General features: G+C 38.8%; 1 protein-coding gene across 1 annotated transcript; it reads left to right on the plus strand.

The window, feature by feature from the left end:
* Positions 1-6,668: 6,668 nt before the first annotated feature.
* Positions 6,669-16,136, plus strand: LOC124262849 (receptor-type tyrosine-protein phosphatase epsilon-like). The gene is made up of 16 exons (XM_046697431.1): positions 6,669-6,916; positions 7,046-7,133; positions 7,237-7,313; positions 7,642-7,678; positions 7,873-7,973; positions 8,198-8,323; positions 8,668-8,813; positions 9,525-9,660; positions 9,745-9,891; positions 10,247-10,268; positions 10,415-10,449; positions 10,597-10,713; positions 10,860-10,976; positions 12,681-12,817; positions 13,603-13,735; positions 14,051-16,136. Exons 1-16 carry the CDS (start codon positions 6,890-6,892, stop codon positions 14,117-14,119), a joined length of 1,515 nt encoding a protein of 504 aa, XP_046553387.1. The 5' UTR covers positions 6,669-6,889; the 3' UTR covers positions 14,120-16,136.
* The last annotated feature ends 202 nt before the right edge of the window (positions 16,137-16,338 follow it).

Here is a 16,338-nt window from a genome sequence, read left to right on the forward strand (position 1 = left end):
TATATTGGTACAAAAAGAATGTGGTTTATGTCTTCCTTTTCACACAGTTTAAGTAAACTTAGGCTCAGTATTATTCGTTACACTGCTATACAGAGTCTAACGAACCCTTGAAGATCGCGTAAGCTAACCTTTGAGCGACCTATGACTGTCCAACAAACGCGAGACGGCCGAAAGAAGTTAACCAATCAGACAACGGCTACTATTCAGGGTTCGGCGGGACTTACAAAATGTTTCTGGATTTTCTCTTCTCTGGTCGCTGACACTGATCTCTCAACAAAACAAATTATTTGCATTAAACACAGATATTTGACCTGTAGTATATACGCTTAGGGGTTTCTGATGACAAGGTTACTGTTAACTTATAATTTATAAGATGACATCCTGAAATGCTTTATAAACACTCTGATCACATGAAGGTCTGTGTTCCGGAACATCAAAATCTTATAAATGACACTGACTGTTGTCTGAAAACATGCATTCACAAAAATTGTTCGCTGAATTACTAGAACTTGTAGAATCATATTGTGCCATTACTTGGAGGTGACGTTGTAAAAATATCTCACAGCTCGCTGCTGACGTACATGGTTCCCATACACAACCACCTGTCCGCCCTGTCCATTTGACCAGTTCAGTAAGAGTCAACCCCAAACCTTGCAGGAAGTGGGGAAAACATTCGTTTCGGTTAGACGACTTTCCAGTGCGAGTGTTCCGAGAAGTTTGCCTGCCCATGATGATCCAGTGTTTTGCCGACACGAACGCCCCAGGTGGTCACACTCATTACTGACTTCATCTGTTCTAGATAACAGTATTATCAGATTGAACGTGAACATGTTTTTTCAGTAAAATGATGCTGTAATCTACTTTCCATCGTCTGTATTGTCACCCGGATGGTTGCATATTTTCATATGACGTACCATTTCTATTCTCGTCGTAGATACGGCAGACAGAAATATTCAGATCTCATCACTTCTCAAAATCATTTGACATAGAAGAGGCATGCACATTTATAATTGTACTCCCACATCCATCCAGTGATTAGACATATCCATACAGGAACTTGCTCTTGATCGTTGATTGATAAATATTTACAAAGCCTTTGTTTGAGTATGCCATTGCTTTTTCGTGTAAAATGGTTTTGCAGTCCGTAAAACAAAAGAAAATTAAACCATTTACCTTTAAATATATGTTTTAAATGGGTAATACATATTTTTATTACAAGCGAATAAAAACGCCTGACGAGAAGATTGTTCAATACGAAATGCATGCTTGCATTTAGAAAACATTGCACTGAACAAGACAACATCAACAACATCTGGAGTGGTCGAAGGTTGGTCCCCATCAAACGCTGTGGATGGAGACAATGACATTGATGGTGAGAACAGAACATGTTTCCACGCTGGTGGATCTTCGTCAGACTGGACAGTGGATCTGGGCCGGGACTTCCAGCTGTATGACATCAGGATCTACAGTAGAAGTGGATGTAGGTATCCTAAACGTCACCATATTTTGTGTAGGTATTGTATCATTTTGGCTTCCATATTTCAATATGAAAACACAATAACATTTAACAATTGAATCCAACATGCATACAAATAAGAGAGTATGAAAAATAGTTGGAAATAATAAATTGTTATTGATATGTTCATTTGTATTTATTTCGCATAAGTTGTTATAAGCCACTTTGTTTGTACCCATCTCGATCTGTCAGGTCAGGTGAAATGGGGTTTAGCGTCGTATTTCGCTCATATGACTACGTGCATGCGTGTGTTTGTGTGGCTGTACTAGCCCAGCCGGTTTTAATGCTAGCTCAGTGAGATGCCATGCCGCAGTTAAGCATGAATACCCCACTCACACACGTTATATTGACTCCGAGCCGGCTGGTCTTTGGTACCCATTAATGCCGAGCGCCAGGCAGGGACCAACATGTACCATATTTTAACGTCGTTTGGTGGTATGACGCGACCGGGGATCGAACCTGCGACCTTCCGCTCTAACTACTACACCACGGATGCCCAGATTCAATAAATGATTGGTGAAAAATATGTTTCATGTAATGCTAATTATATTCCCAAAAGCTCACTGGGGAAACGCCAACGCTACCATCTACCTGAACAACACTACCAACACCACCACCAACAACTGCTCTACCCTCCCGAGTTCATCCAACACCACCACCAGCCAGACTGACTTGACGTGTAACGGTACAGGCAGATACGTCGCGATCACGAACCTGGGGACAGGGCCTGGAGAAAATGATACACTCAACATCTGTGAGGTGGAGATTTATGGTGAAGATGATGTTATGTTATACGTTTATGCTTTAACCGGCTGTTAACACTTACTCTGATAAACTGACATTTTCATGAAAGTTTTCATTAAAGAGAGACGTTCCGATACCCTTTAATGTCTTGGTCTTGATCCACCAACATGTTGATCGCTTTAACTAGACAAGGGGATGAGAAATTACTGGCTGCAGGTGTCACTGATGCTCAATGCAAATTTCTACATATAATATCCTTTTACTGATGAATAAATAGTTAATCTTTGTTCACAAGCATGTGCAAACATATCACCCTTTGATTATGTTTCAATTTGTTTTTGAGGAACTATATAATCATTTCTCGACGTTAAGAAATCATTGAGTTAGAAAACGTCGGTTTTAATGTGATGTAAATGGTATTATCTTTTGTACTGTTTTCGATTAAGTATTTGATTGTAAAATATGTAAATATAAGTCAAGTAATCATTCACAATTATTCAATGATTAATGTTCCATATTGACTGGTTTTACACACAGAGATAATTTGACATATCTGAAACAACCGAATGACATTGCGTTACGAGGTGACATATTTGATTTATGTCAAACACCTACATGATGGTTTGAATAATGCGTACACTGAACATTATCACCCTTCGAAATATACACTATAGTTCGGAAAATCTGGTAATGGTAATTGTTTCAAAAGGAACATCCTAACTAAAGTTATTCGTTAAACAATGTTTGCAAATAAAAGACTGTTTATTCTTCAGTACGGAAAGAGCCGAGTTCCTGCCTGGACACACATAAGAAAAACAAGATGTATGGACGTCAACTTCTTTATTGTGGATAACATGACGTTTCAAAGTGTATGCTTGCTGCTTCATTAGGTGTATTCCACTTCTAAATGCCTTTCAAAGATATGAAACTCATAACTTATCTTCATGTCTGTGTATGAATTAAGATGAGTCACTTTCCTTCAGATTATTCATATTGTTTTGTACGCGTTTCCTAAATAGTAGCACTGAAAGACATTTTACCTGTTACAGTCTGCAGTCAGAATATCTATGGGAAAGACTGTGATAGTTTCTGTCACTGCCTGGATTCAACCTGTGATCGGTGGACTGGATTGTGTCCTGGAGACTGTAGACCAGGATGGCAGGGGCAGAGATGTGACACAGGTGAGACGTTTCTGCTAGCAGGATTGGTGGGTTCCAGTCAGTGGTACTGGAGACTGTAGATACACATACGGGCCAAGGTATACTCGTCCTATTGTTGACTGTGACCTCAGGTTAGTCATAATTGATGCGAGGGAACAACAAGACTCGAGCTTTCACGGCGCCTCACTTTGGCCTCGTGTCTAGGGGAATGTTAAGTGGTAGATCGACATCACCGCATGACTCGTTTCACACACTTACCCGGGAAGCTTGAAAACTCTAATGCTACATAACTTCATAAATGATAAACTTGATATTTGTCTTTACAGCTTGCAACAACACTACCTATGGCATTAACTGCAACGGAACGTGTACTGGGCGGAAGGGTTCAGCTCCAAATTCGTTATGCGACCATCACACTGGCGCATGTGACACAGGATGTCTATCCGGTTGGACAGGTGCTGATTGCACACAAGGTAAAGAATGTTGAATGTTTATTCGTAAAAATGATAAAGACTTGGGTGGAGGATCTTGGAATTAAACTTGAAATTAAAATAAATACGTTATTCAGAAAGGAAGCCTGTCACACAAAGTGACAGAAGAACATCAGTATATATTAATAACTGTCCAACACATTGCAAGCTCTTCATTTCTTGTTATATACTGAAAGCTGTTAGAAACGCATCACCCATTCTGATGATATAAGTTTTACTGACGTGAATGGTTCGAACCCAAAGATGTGATACAGGTGAGAGTGTGGTTGTGGGTGCCTGATTTTCAGGTTCATGCGGTTAAAACTGGCAATGAATGCACATACATTTGAGGTGTTATTATGTACCTTGAGCAGTTATGTCGTTATTAACTAGTTGTTGCTGAGATGACATCTGCATGGAATACCTTGTTTCTGGTGGACGGAAATAAAATAAACATAAAGGAAAGGTATCGCCAATAAACGTAAGGTTACTGATGGCGACATCCATTGAAGATAATGAAATAACCAACCAATAAACATTAAGCAAGAATGTAGTATAGACTCATTTCCTCCTGACAGCATGTACTGCTGATTCCTATGGCTCCTGTGACAAAGCCAGTGGATGCTGTGCTTGGCATCACATGCATTGTGATGTCAGTGGTGCTGAAAGATGTCCAGTATATATCGCTCTCTATCTATGTATTTATTTATGTGTGTGTGTGTGTGTGTGTGTGTGTGTGTGTGTGTGTGTGTGTGTGTGTGTGTGTGTGTGTGTGTGTGTGTGTGTGTGTGTGTGTGTGTGTGTGTGCAGGTGGCGAAAAGGTAACGTGGATTGATTAGTAGTTAATGACTGAAACTGTTTTAAAAATGCTGGTGAAACCTCTTTACCAAAGTCTTTGCAGCTCCAATATCAGGCACCGATAATGACTTCCTCAATATCACACTTCCACTAATAGTGGTATCTACAGTGGTTGGTGTCCTGGTTGTCCTCTTATTGGTCCTCGTTGTACTCTTAATCAGGTGAGTAGTAGTTACTTCTTTCACGGTCTGTCAACAGGTGGTAGCAACAATACCTGATATCGTGCGGTTATAAATTGATGTACAAAACTGAATTACTTACTTCCACCCAATTAATGCAGTAAATACTTATTCACACCAACTTACTAACGCGCACATCATGTACACAGTATATTGTCCAATTTCCCACTAGGAACCTATCTCCTTCCTACTTACTGAAAGTATCACCATCATCTTTGTAATATGTATAAACCATGTGCAGTGCATTTAATATCTTGTGTTAAATAAATAATAAATAGTTCCACTCACATGGGTCTGAATTAAAAAAATATTATCTATATTTGACCAACCGCATGCATTGCCACAATGAACATATCGCCTGACATAATTTGGAAGGCTGGAGTCGCCTAATTGTACAGAAAGAAGCGTGTTGCTTCGCAGGAAATTTTGAACGATGTCTAAACTATTTAGATGGCGTCGTTACTGACAGGTACCTCGTACCTGAATAAATTTAATAGCATATGTGTATTTATATCTGAACAGTTGTATATCAGAATCGTTTATTATTCTGGTGGTTGAGGGCACTGGTTCCAGGAATCGCGTTCTTGTGCACAATACACCACATCGACCCTTACTGCACATCTGAATCTATTCAAAGTTGTAAATGCTTACCTATTCTCCTACAACAATATAATGAATTAAGAAACACTCATGATACCTACATATCTATCTTCACAGATGGTTCCAAGGATGGTTGCAACTGCCACTATGCGATGTACACATACTTTACAAGAATGCATAAATATATTGAACGTTCAATACAAATGAACAAAACCGGAATCTGTTTTGATAAAAAGTTTGGGGGGAAAACAAGATTTGGAACTCTAAATTTCTTAACTCTTGATAATTAGTATCTTCATTACTTCCACGACAAAGACTTTCACTCTAACTCCAAACAACTCAGAACACATTTAGATATAATAACCAACATACCTAACGCCGAAATGATGTCTAGTCAAATTAGGTTGAAACGTTAATCAGTGTTATCTTGACGGATTGGAGCAAGGGACGTTTTGCCCATAGCATTGACATACAAGAGACTCCTTCCTGGTGAAAATATGTTAACCTTTATCAGTTTAATGTCTTAGGCTTTTAAGATTTTGAACTTTGGTTAATATTTCTTTTTGGCAGCCATTCACGGATTGTATATTCGGGGTTACCTTTCATACAGATATTCCAAAACATTTAAGATTTATGTTTATGCTTTGTAGAAGACGCGGAAAGCGAAAAGAGAGCGCACGAGACAAGCCCCACACAGACAAGCCTGTAAAAAGAAGGGTTAGTGAAGGTAGGTTTAATCATTCCTTCTTATCATTTTCGCTGCAACATGCACAGTGAATGAGCAATATCTAGCCTCAAATAACCTCATTTGAAGACTATAAATATTGCTTTCATGGCACTCTGATGTTATTTCGCGCTAGATTCTCAATATTCCTCTTACGACAAACATTGCAGTCATTTTCAGTCCAAATTCAGTTTTCAAAGTTTATGCTGGGTGTCGCCAGTCATGCATCGGGGGTGTTCCATGTCCTGTTCCATTAAATGGTTTAATAATCATGACATATGTTTACTTCAGTGAATGACAGCTGTAAGTACGTGAATCTTAGCTTCGAAAAAGAAGAAACAGCAGGGCAGTCGTCCACAGAAAATCCAAAAGACAGAGCATTGGTAGGTATCCAATCGACGTCTTAACGGGATGTCTATACGACTGTTCACAAGAAATCAGCTAGAAGTGGTACACAAGAGTTTGGTCTGAAGCGTGAGGTCCCCCGGGAGACTCAAGAGGAGGACAATAATGTCATTGTCCTGCCTGTACAGGTTGAGGACACACCAGATGTCCCTGGCAGGAACTACTACAATACTGGCAATGCTGGACACCGCCAAGTGATTCCCTTGACACAGCCTCAGACAATAGATGAGCAAATGAAATCAACAGTAGAAGAATTTTATGTAAGTTGTGTCCAGTGTTGTTTGTTCTGCTTAAATGGATGCAAGATACACTTACACTCATACTGCATCTTTCTCTTGCTTCACACTGAACTCATACCTTTTCAACAAGGAAATGTGTAATTGTTTCAGCGACTACCGGAGGGTTTCGTCCATTCCTATAGCGAATCCCAACATCCTAGAAACAAAGGGAAAAACAGGTTCAAAGGATATTACCCATGTGAGTACATTTTGCAGAGGAGGGGTGGAAGCGAATGCTAAGATTTGCCATGTAATCAGTCTGACATTGCTAAAAAAATCGACGTCATTATTTTATCAAATAGATGACTACAACCGCGTGGTGTTGCACGACGGCAGTGAGAGCACAAGAGGAGACTACATCAACGCCAGCTACATTGACGTGAGTTTTTTGCCCAAATTCAGCATGACGACCTGAACTGCAATTAAAACCCTTAACTTTTATGTAACAAAGAACTTAATACCCTATCATAATAATTTTATTATTTTCTGTTTAAATAATACATGTGTGAGCTGTAATTTCTCAGTCTATATGTTTATGTTACACAGACACATAGACACATGTATGCGAGCAACATGGGGACTCGCTTATATCGTACAGCTATTATGATAAAGTATGTGAGTATATGTGAGCGTATAAAGCATAAATAAAACAAAGAGGTAAAGGTCTGAACCATTTCTTGTAATGACATAAAACACGTTTTTTCCAGGGTTATAAAGCAGAGAAACGTTACATTGCAGCACAAGGTAACTCTTCACCAGAACAAAAGGTCTCCTAAATACAATTTGTCACAGTTAAAATTGATAAAATCTTCATGGCAAATTAGCTGGTTCAAATCAGTACAAGGGAATAGTGATACCCCTTTTGATATGTTTTTTAAAGGTGGCTTTATGTAGTTATCTGTATAGTATCCAGCATAGTCATATGAAGTTTCCATTAGGTCCCTACAGACCAGAAGTCGTGGTGGATTTCTGGAGGATGATCTACAAGGAGCATTGTGCAACAGTTGTCATGTTGACGGAGCTTGTTGAGACAGGGAAGGTAATAAGGTTATCCTTTCTTGTGGCAGAAAAGGAAACAAAACATCCATTGGAAAAAAATGACAAGGCTCAAAGACATAGATTAAACATTGTTACTGTTAGAGTATTATGTGATGGTTGATTCTCCAATGTATGAATTTCCCCTAATATTATGCTACAGACTAACTTCCCGAAACCAGAGTGAATGGTGTCGATATGTGTAATATCCCCCTGTTACTGTTGCAGATGAAGTGTCTTCAGTACTGGCCTAAGCAAGGCTCCCTCCAATTTGGTGACATTACAGTTACCATGGAGACAGAAGCAGGCCTCGCAAACTACAAAATCACCAAACTGTCCCTTCAGAATGAAAAGGTATAGAAGATGTTTGATCATCCCAGCATTTGACGTTGTGGCATGTCATTGAGTGTTTTCTTATTGAACCGCCGTGATATTGCTGGAACATTGCTAAAAGCGGCGTAAAACCCATCTCACTCACTCTCCTATTGAAAACGCGAATTAATGTAAATCGTGATATGTTTACCACTGTAGAAAAACAACGAAAAACACATCGATTGTGATGCAGGGGTATTGATGTGACAAGCCTTATTTCAGTATTTGTAATTGTTCTGATAAAAGTTTGTTATAAGAGTTTCATTGTATTGTACAGCACAAATACATTCTTAAATACTATCAACAACTATTACGAAATAAACTAGGAAGCCAAGGTTCGACATCTCAACCACTTTCAATTCACGGGCTGGCCGGATAATGACGCACCAGACACTTCCGCCTTTCTGGAGTTTATGTGGAGAGTCAAGGGCAGTTCCGGCGGGCTAGAACACCCGATCGTTATTCATTGCAGGTACGTGGTTTGTCTGATCATACACGTGCATGTATATTGACTGGTATCAAAAAGATGGCAGCAACCAGTAACCAGATATAGCTATTCGCATTTACTTTACTGAACAGCCACGGCGCATGTTATGTATTGTTGTTGTTTTTTAAAAAACACACAGGAATTTATACCAGTGGCTCCATTAAGTGCTGTAATTGAGTGAATGGTAACTTTCTTCATGGTATCGGCCCCAGTTGATCATGACCTAGTTTCGAGAAGCGATTTTCGTCACTGTTTAAATTCACTATTGCTAAAAGAATTGACTTTCACACATATTACGCACTGCCGTCTTTAACATTGATCGTTAAACATAAGATTATATTTTATAAGTTTTTTTGGTACATTTTTATCCATAACAACGGTACAACGGTTCTAGTTATTCACCCGACATTGTCTTAATTATGTAATGAATGTGTCTGCTTCTTTGATAAATGACATCAATAATAAGCTATTTCTAAAAGCATTTCCCTTGACATTGTTTCTTCGTGCACATAAATTTTGCAGAAATGCAAATGCCATTGGACTGATTAAAAAGTGAACTAAAATTAACATTTGGACAATGAATTACACACTATATTTTACACATACAAAGGACTGCGGGAATCTAATGACTAATTCGCATGTTAGATGTTACTGGATGTGTCCCATATATTATGACTGCTTCCTTTGTTTTGCCAGTGCTGGTGTTGGACGGACCGGGACGTATATCGCTATAGAGAGTCTAGTGGAACAGGTAGCGGTAGAAAGCAAAGCTGACGTCGTCAGCTTCATCTCCAGCATGAGAGGCCAAAGGAAGAACATGATACGGACCAAGGTGAGTACACCACCAACACACTGTGCAGTGCATATGTTATCTATCCTGGCTTCCTGACATCATTTTCTCTTCGTCTAACACCAGGAGCAGTACATGTTCCTGCACCAGGTCGTGGACATGGCGGTGTCAGAAGGGGACACCTCATTGGACTCGGACATGATCATACAGACTGATCTCAGTCACGTGTCTGAGGTTACCATGGGCAACAAGAATGTACAGCAACACCTTGAGGTGGGTCAACTCAAGAATATTTTCTTGTTTGTTTATTGTTTATTATTGTTTAACGCCGCACTCAGCAATATTCCAGCTATATAACAACGGTCTCCAAATAGTTGAGTCTGGACCAGACAATGCAGTGGCCATCAACCTGAGCATAGATATGTCCAACTGGGATACGATGACATGTGTCAACCAAGTCAGCGAGCCTGACCACCCGATCCCTCTTACGATAAGCTTTGGTTTGCACGGGTACAAATGCAGAACAACTAAACTTGGCTGAAATAAACTGCATTTACATGAAGGTGACCATGAATCGACATTCGCAAATGGGTTGGAATACAAAGATTGTTATGATATTTGTTTGCAGGTATTGGAAAAAGAAAGTGAAGGTAATTGCATTTATCGATTTTCTTTTTTTTTTTCCTGTTTTCCACAATTTCTTAAAATTTAAACTCAAATCGGTTAATGAACAAGCATCTTATTTCGATAAAAAATATGTATGTAGTTGAATTTCACCATGAACATTGTATTTCAGAAGGGTTTAAAAGAGATCCAGTTACCACATTATCAGTGAGTATAGCATCCTGTATAACTCAGCCGACAACAATTCATTTTACTGTTCGCCCTCTCGATTAAAGGCACCTTATGTTTTTCCATACTTCTATGTTTCTGTTTGCGTCCGATATATACATGGACTCATTTTCATTGTTTTTGCAGTCACACAAATCCAAGAATGGTTTCGTCGTTTTGTCGAGTCAAGACAAGGAGGAAGAGTGGAGTCAAGTGTATAAAAGTGATTCCCGCATTTTGATCACTTGGGCTGCAGACAAACCGGTACGGAAATTTCACGTGTTTAGGGGAGAAAGAGAACTTTTTCTGTACCTTCTTATTGTTTCTGTCAGCGCATATCAATGGACACACATGTTTTTCCTTAAAATATTTCTAATGTCAATAATAATTAACAATTAAACTCTATCCAGGTGTACCTTCCCTCAAACGACAGTCCCATCACAACAGCAAGGATTGAAGCGTGTATGCGCGGTTCTACAGTAATACCTGATGATGTTCTCCTCAACACCGTTGAACTTACAGCAGAGGTATAATTACATTATACTTTTAAAGCAAGCTTTCCATCAAGTGCTTGAAGATATTATTTGAATAGAACACAGAAACCCGTGAAGATCCGGATTAGAACTTGCCTTGAGCAAATCATGTTTGCCGTAAAGGTGATTAACAGTGGGCAGGCCCTCTGACTTGGTTCATGTATATAATCGATGTCAATCACTGGATTTTATGTCCATACATTATTCTACGATGGCTACGTGAAATACTCGAATTTGATTGGACAATCAAGAAAGGTAGACACCAGCAATCCTGGATTGAAAATGCGTCTGATTTCATGACCGCTTCACTGCACACTTATACAACACTGTTGCATTAATTAAGCTTGGCCACCAACATAATATCAACACAACAGACGTGACTGGAATTCTCATAAAACATTTCTTAAACTCTAAAAAACATTATATGATTTTTCGTCCACAATTATTAGGGAACCTCACTATCTCATTACCTGTTATTATAAAATTTTTCAAATTCAATTACAATGCACAGCCCCAAACATAGACAACAATATATCACTTATAAATCAGAAAGGCCTTTTAAAAATACATCCCCATCTATACAAAATTTGCAGTAGAACGTTAGTAAACATTTGCCTACCTTGTAAGTGGTATATTTTTTTCCGTGTAGAATGAGAAATTCGCAAGATAACTGTCAGGCGAAACACAGTGGACCTGACCTGTATAAGGTTCGGCTTCGAATGAAATTTAGAGACTATCAATTTTGTCTAACATTCTTCTAATTTCCAAACACAGTACACTAATTATTTACTGCCCGCCATCATGTCGCTGAGTGCGGCGTTAAACACATGTACATATAGCGGTCGTACGATTACACTACTAATAACCCTTTGAGGGGTTAATCTATGAATATGTTATGGCAAAATCTATACAAAACACACTCCATTACCAAGAACATAAGGAGCGGCGGGGTAGCCTAGTGGTTAAGGCGTTCGCTCGTCACGCTGAAGACCCGGGTTCGATGCCCCAGATGGGCACAATGTGTGAAGCTCTTTTCTGGTGTCCCCCGCCGTAATATTGCAGGAATATTGCTAAAGGCGGCGTAAAACTAAACTCATTCACTCACTCACTAAGAACATTAACCTTTCATGATTTATAGCTATTGAGTAAATAAAGAGATGTATGAGTTCTTTGTTGTGAATATAAGAAACACGACAACTCCAGTGTTGATACGAAACCCCAGCTAAGTCCCTTGGAGAATTCCCGCCATATCAGAAGTGTGTGCGATGGCCACTATCACCTTAAGCTTGAAATGGCACCGGGTGCCCATGAAAAGATGAGTATATTTGGCAGCAGTGATAGCTGCCATAACAAAAACACGCAAAGCCAGGTCAATTGTTTATAATTACGAAACCCCAGCTAAATGTCGAGTCTGTTGGACGATTCCCGCCATATCAGAGGTGTGTAATAACTATCACCTTGTGGTGACACCCAGAGCTCACAGACGAGCGTAGTTTACACCTGTGATAGCTGCCGTCACTAAAACACGCAAAGTCAGGTCAGTTGTTTATAAAAACAGATCGTAGCTAGAAGTCCATCTGGACAATGGATCAGGTTACTGCCTGAGGTATCATAATCCTGTGATATCAGAAAGGAGAAGCGACAAATAATCTAGAACGTGACAGAATTGTTTCAAAATAAACTGCTTTTCTGTTTCAGGATGCTGATGGCTCAGCTCTCATTCAACACTATCACTTGACCGGAAGTATACGTAACCAAAGTGTGAATCTGCTGATTGACAGTTTACTGACACGGTTGAATGACCAACAGCAATGCTCTTGTACAGTGGTTTCTCAGTAAGTGATCTGTTATACTTCCCCCTTCCCTTGCATTTGAGTCAGTACATATAAAAAAAATTGCATTAGACCAGTGACACTACTTGCATATACAATAACACAAATATCCTTGTCACTTTATTCACATACTCAAACCAACATGACAAAGAATTCCAAAAATATATAATTCAAGAATTGCGAACAATCGATTCATTTAATCTGAGGACTTTCATATAGAATCATATAGCCGCCATTATTTAGTTTGTCATACTTTCTGTGTTCACATTTCTTTCTCAAGTGTAACAGGTATAGGTGTTCCCCGCATATACAACTTTCATGAAACAAATAGTTGTTGCATTTGCAGCAGTGGCCTTCCCAAACTAAGCACACAGTCTTCTTCGGAGTAATTGCATGCTCGCTATGTACATTTTGTGTTGGAATTGATGGTCCTACGTAGGCAGTTTGATGCTACAACAACAACAAAATGACTATTTGAATCTATCTACTATCTAAATGACTACAAGCTCATGGTCTCATACGTTATGTTTTGCATCACAGATTCCTTAGTCAACTTCCACATTTGTATGTGACATCATCGGGTGTGCATGTGAGTTTTCTATTGGAAAAGCCCTCTTAATATGTGCTCATGTGTGAGAGCGCTGGCACTTAAATAACTCGTTGAGTATGTCTGGATTCCTGACCTCTTGTATGTTTATGTGAGCTACAAGTGCCAGTTCAGTTTACCTCTTTGACCATGTCTGGGCCTCTAACTTCTAATGTTAGTGTGTACCGACACTTTACTGCAGCTCAGTGGGTGAGGCCCGTCTCCTGATCCTTCTGATGAACATCGCCAGCAGACTGATGGACGACGGCCGGGTGGACGTCATCAGAAACATGAGACGTCTGCAATCAAGTCTCGGTGGACCCCCTTTCGGGGAGGTATGACAAAATACCAGTCTTGTAGATTTGGATATTATGAAAGATCCGCCTCTGCCACAACCCCTTGCCTTATATGTGCAGTGTTTTGGCTAGCAATATACATTGTATTTAAGTATTCGACTATTATCTGAAAAGTTTGATACAGATGACGATACAGCTAGCGATTTATGACAGCTAATCTTATGACAAAAGATTATAATGAGTTGACATATCACTTAAGAGACTTAGAATAATAACTGCACGTTTTCGCAATAGCCTCAATTTGACTAGCTGCATCATTTTACTCCAGACATAATGCGATGGCTTCTTTTGCAGGAGGATGTCTGCCTATGTCTGGAGTTCGCCCAGCGACGACTGGAATCTTCAGTTTCTGTCAACGTATAAAAACATCATCACCTTGAATAGATGTTTAATTTCAACATAGCTTATATGCTTTTTACTGAACATTGAGCTAAGTTTTACATGATAAATGTTAATTGTTGTAAAGTTCCAAATTATATGAATGCCATTCTTCAATGGCAAAGCATGGAGTTAAACTGAAAGTAGTGGTTTGGGTTGCATCAGTTCAGTTTGTGAAGTTGGTTGTTGATTTAAAGTTAAAAAATGAACTTATCGGCTTTAGGGTGTCTCTGTATGAACTCCGAAATCGAAGTACTGCACACACATCTCTCTCTCTCTCTCTCCTCTCTCTCACTCTCTCTCTCTCTCTCTCTCTCTCTCTCTCTCTCTTAATGTCTCTCTCTCTCACCACGTGGCTAATATCTAAGGAAGGTAACCTATGTAACAAATATACTTATGATTATGATTTTCATATACTCCTATACTATGAACAACTTAACATTTAAACCAATTTTTGTGTGTTATGATTGACATTCTTGATGTGGACACCTATGTTTCCTTTGAGTGATAAAACCACACACACATCTGCTTGCATAAGTGAAATAATCATGAATGAGAAGTAAAACGTTACATTCAGCTCACCTTCTAATTGACAATATCCTTAAAACTAAGCAGAACATCGCCTATCCTCAGCGATAAGCCTGTAAAATGCTTTAAGGCCCGGTGACGAAGTTTATTCTGATTTCTATGTTCAAACGTTCAGCATGGCTTCATCTTATCTGCGTAGCTATCTTTGCATAGTACATACGAAACAGAATTAATATTCATGTGTAATTTATCTTTAGTTTCCTTTTAAATAACTTTACGCTTGTACGCATAGACATAAACAAGATATTGACGGTGAAGTGCTTTGCCACACTCTAGATCTTTATGGGACAAAGAGTGGTGAGGTAACCAGTAGCTTTTGTGTAATGTCAAAGTGTAGAGCTACGTACCAGGAAGCTATCGATGCTGCTCTTTGATCGTTTCTACGACACTTAAAATATTGATTTACGACTGTCGCTTAGTGGAATGAAGTTTTGCTCCTTAGAAGTATATTATCACTTCTGGTCATCAGTAATCTTTATTCCATTTTCACTTTAAAAACCTATCATGGACAAATGACCACTGTTGTAGATAAAATCGTCACATACCTTATTGCTATTACCACTGTTTGCGTTTTTAAACAGTGCCACTGTAAATATTTTTAAATTGCTATTGATCTGTAAACCTAGTTAATTTAATATCGCAACTGCTAATTGTTTAACATTTTGTGGTTGTGGTTTGGTTTAAAAATGAATGTCTTTGCAAAGAGATATCTGCTTTCACTTAATATTTCGATTCTGTGAAATTGAGACACACGTATACTTCAACAACAACATTGTCAAAGGTTAGCTTTGATCGTCATTGTACACATTTAGAGTGGCCTCCCTTTAACCTCGACGAGGTTTCGTGAGCCAGAGGATCTTCGGAATGTGTTAATATTGTCTTGTATAGATAAACGTTTACGAAAATATGTTTCTGAAGGTAACTGAAAGCCAAAAGAATACACAAATGTATAAACTGGTTTGGTTTGAGAGCAAAGTTTACCTATATATGAAATAAGCAGCCATATGCATTCAAACTGGAGTCTTGTATTCATATTTCATCGGTAATAACTTAGACATTTGACATTCACGTGAGGTTTTGATGCAATGCTACACTCGTCCTTCATATATTTCATTGTGTAGGTTAGAAACGGTACCGTACTATAACAGGCCGTGTAGCATACCACCAAATCCAGCCACATTTAACCAATACATCAGAAACTACTGATCTCTCATACAATGACAAATCAGACAAATCAGTCGAAATAAGAATTATTTCACTGAGGGAGGAACTTCTTAAAAAGATGCCTACTGACACCATTATCAATTCAAACAATACAAGTATGGTGACCTACAATGTACCTCCAGTTGCTGGTGATCTCAAGTCCGTTTTTATATATTGTATTCTTCATAAAATATGTTTAATTTTACAGTTACATGCTGGTTTTAATTCTCTATCTGTGATAATCTAGTTACTTTACTGTCCTTCGTCGACAGTGTTTTAATTTAATTGCATTTATTGTGAATTTGTAATTTGTTAAAGTCGCGGTATGGCTGAAATATTGCAGATGTGACTAAATCTTAACTCACTCACTTACTCACTCCAAAATGAATGCGCATTTACATACTATGATAAAA

Source organism: Haliotis rubra, unplaced genomic scaffold (assembly GCF_003918875.1).
Source record: "Haliotis rubra isolate DU_JTF1 unplaced genomic scaffold, ASM391887v1 Scf859, whole genome shotgun sequence".
Classification (NCBI taxonomy): Eukaryota; Metazoa; Mollusca; class Gastropoda; order Lepetellida; family Haliotidae; genus Haliotis; species Haliotis rubra.

Bases quoted from the DNA above. Each gene is read 5' to 3' on its own strand.
- LOC124262849 (XM_046697431.1), top strand. From the start codon at position 6,890: ATGAAATCAACAGTAGAAGAATTTTAT. The intron at 6,917-7,045 runs GTAAGTTGTGTC...TAATTGTTTCAG, and splicing joins CAACAGTAGAAGAATTTTAT to CGACTACCGGAGGGTTTCGT. The intron at 7,134-7,236 runs GTGAGTACATTT...TTTATCAAATAG, and splicing joins GTTCAAAGGATATTACCCAT to ATGACTACAACCGCGTGGTG.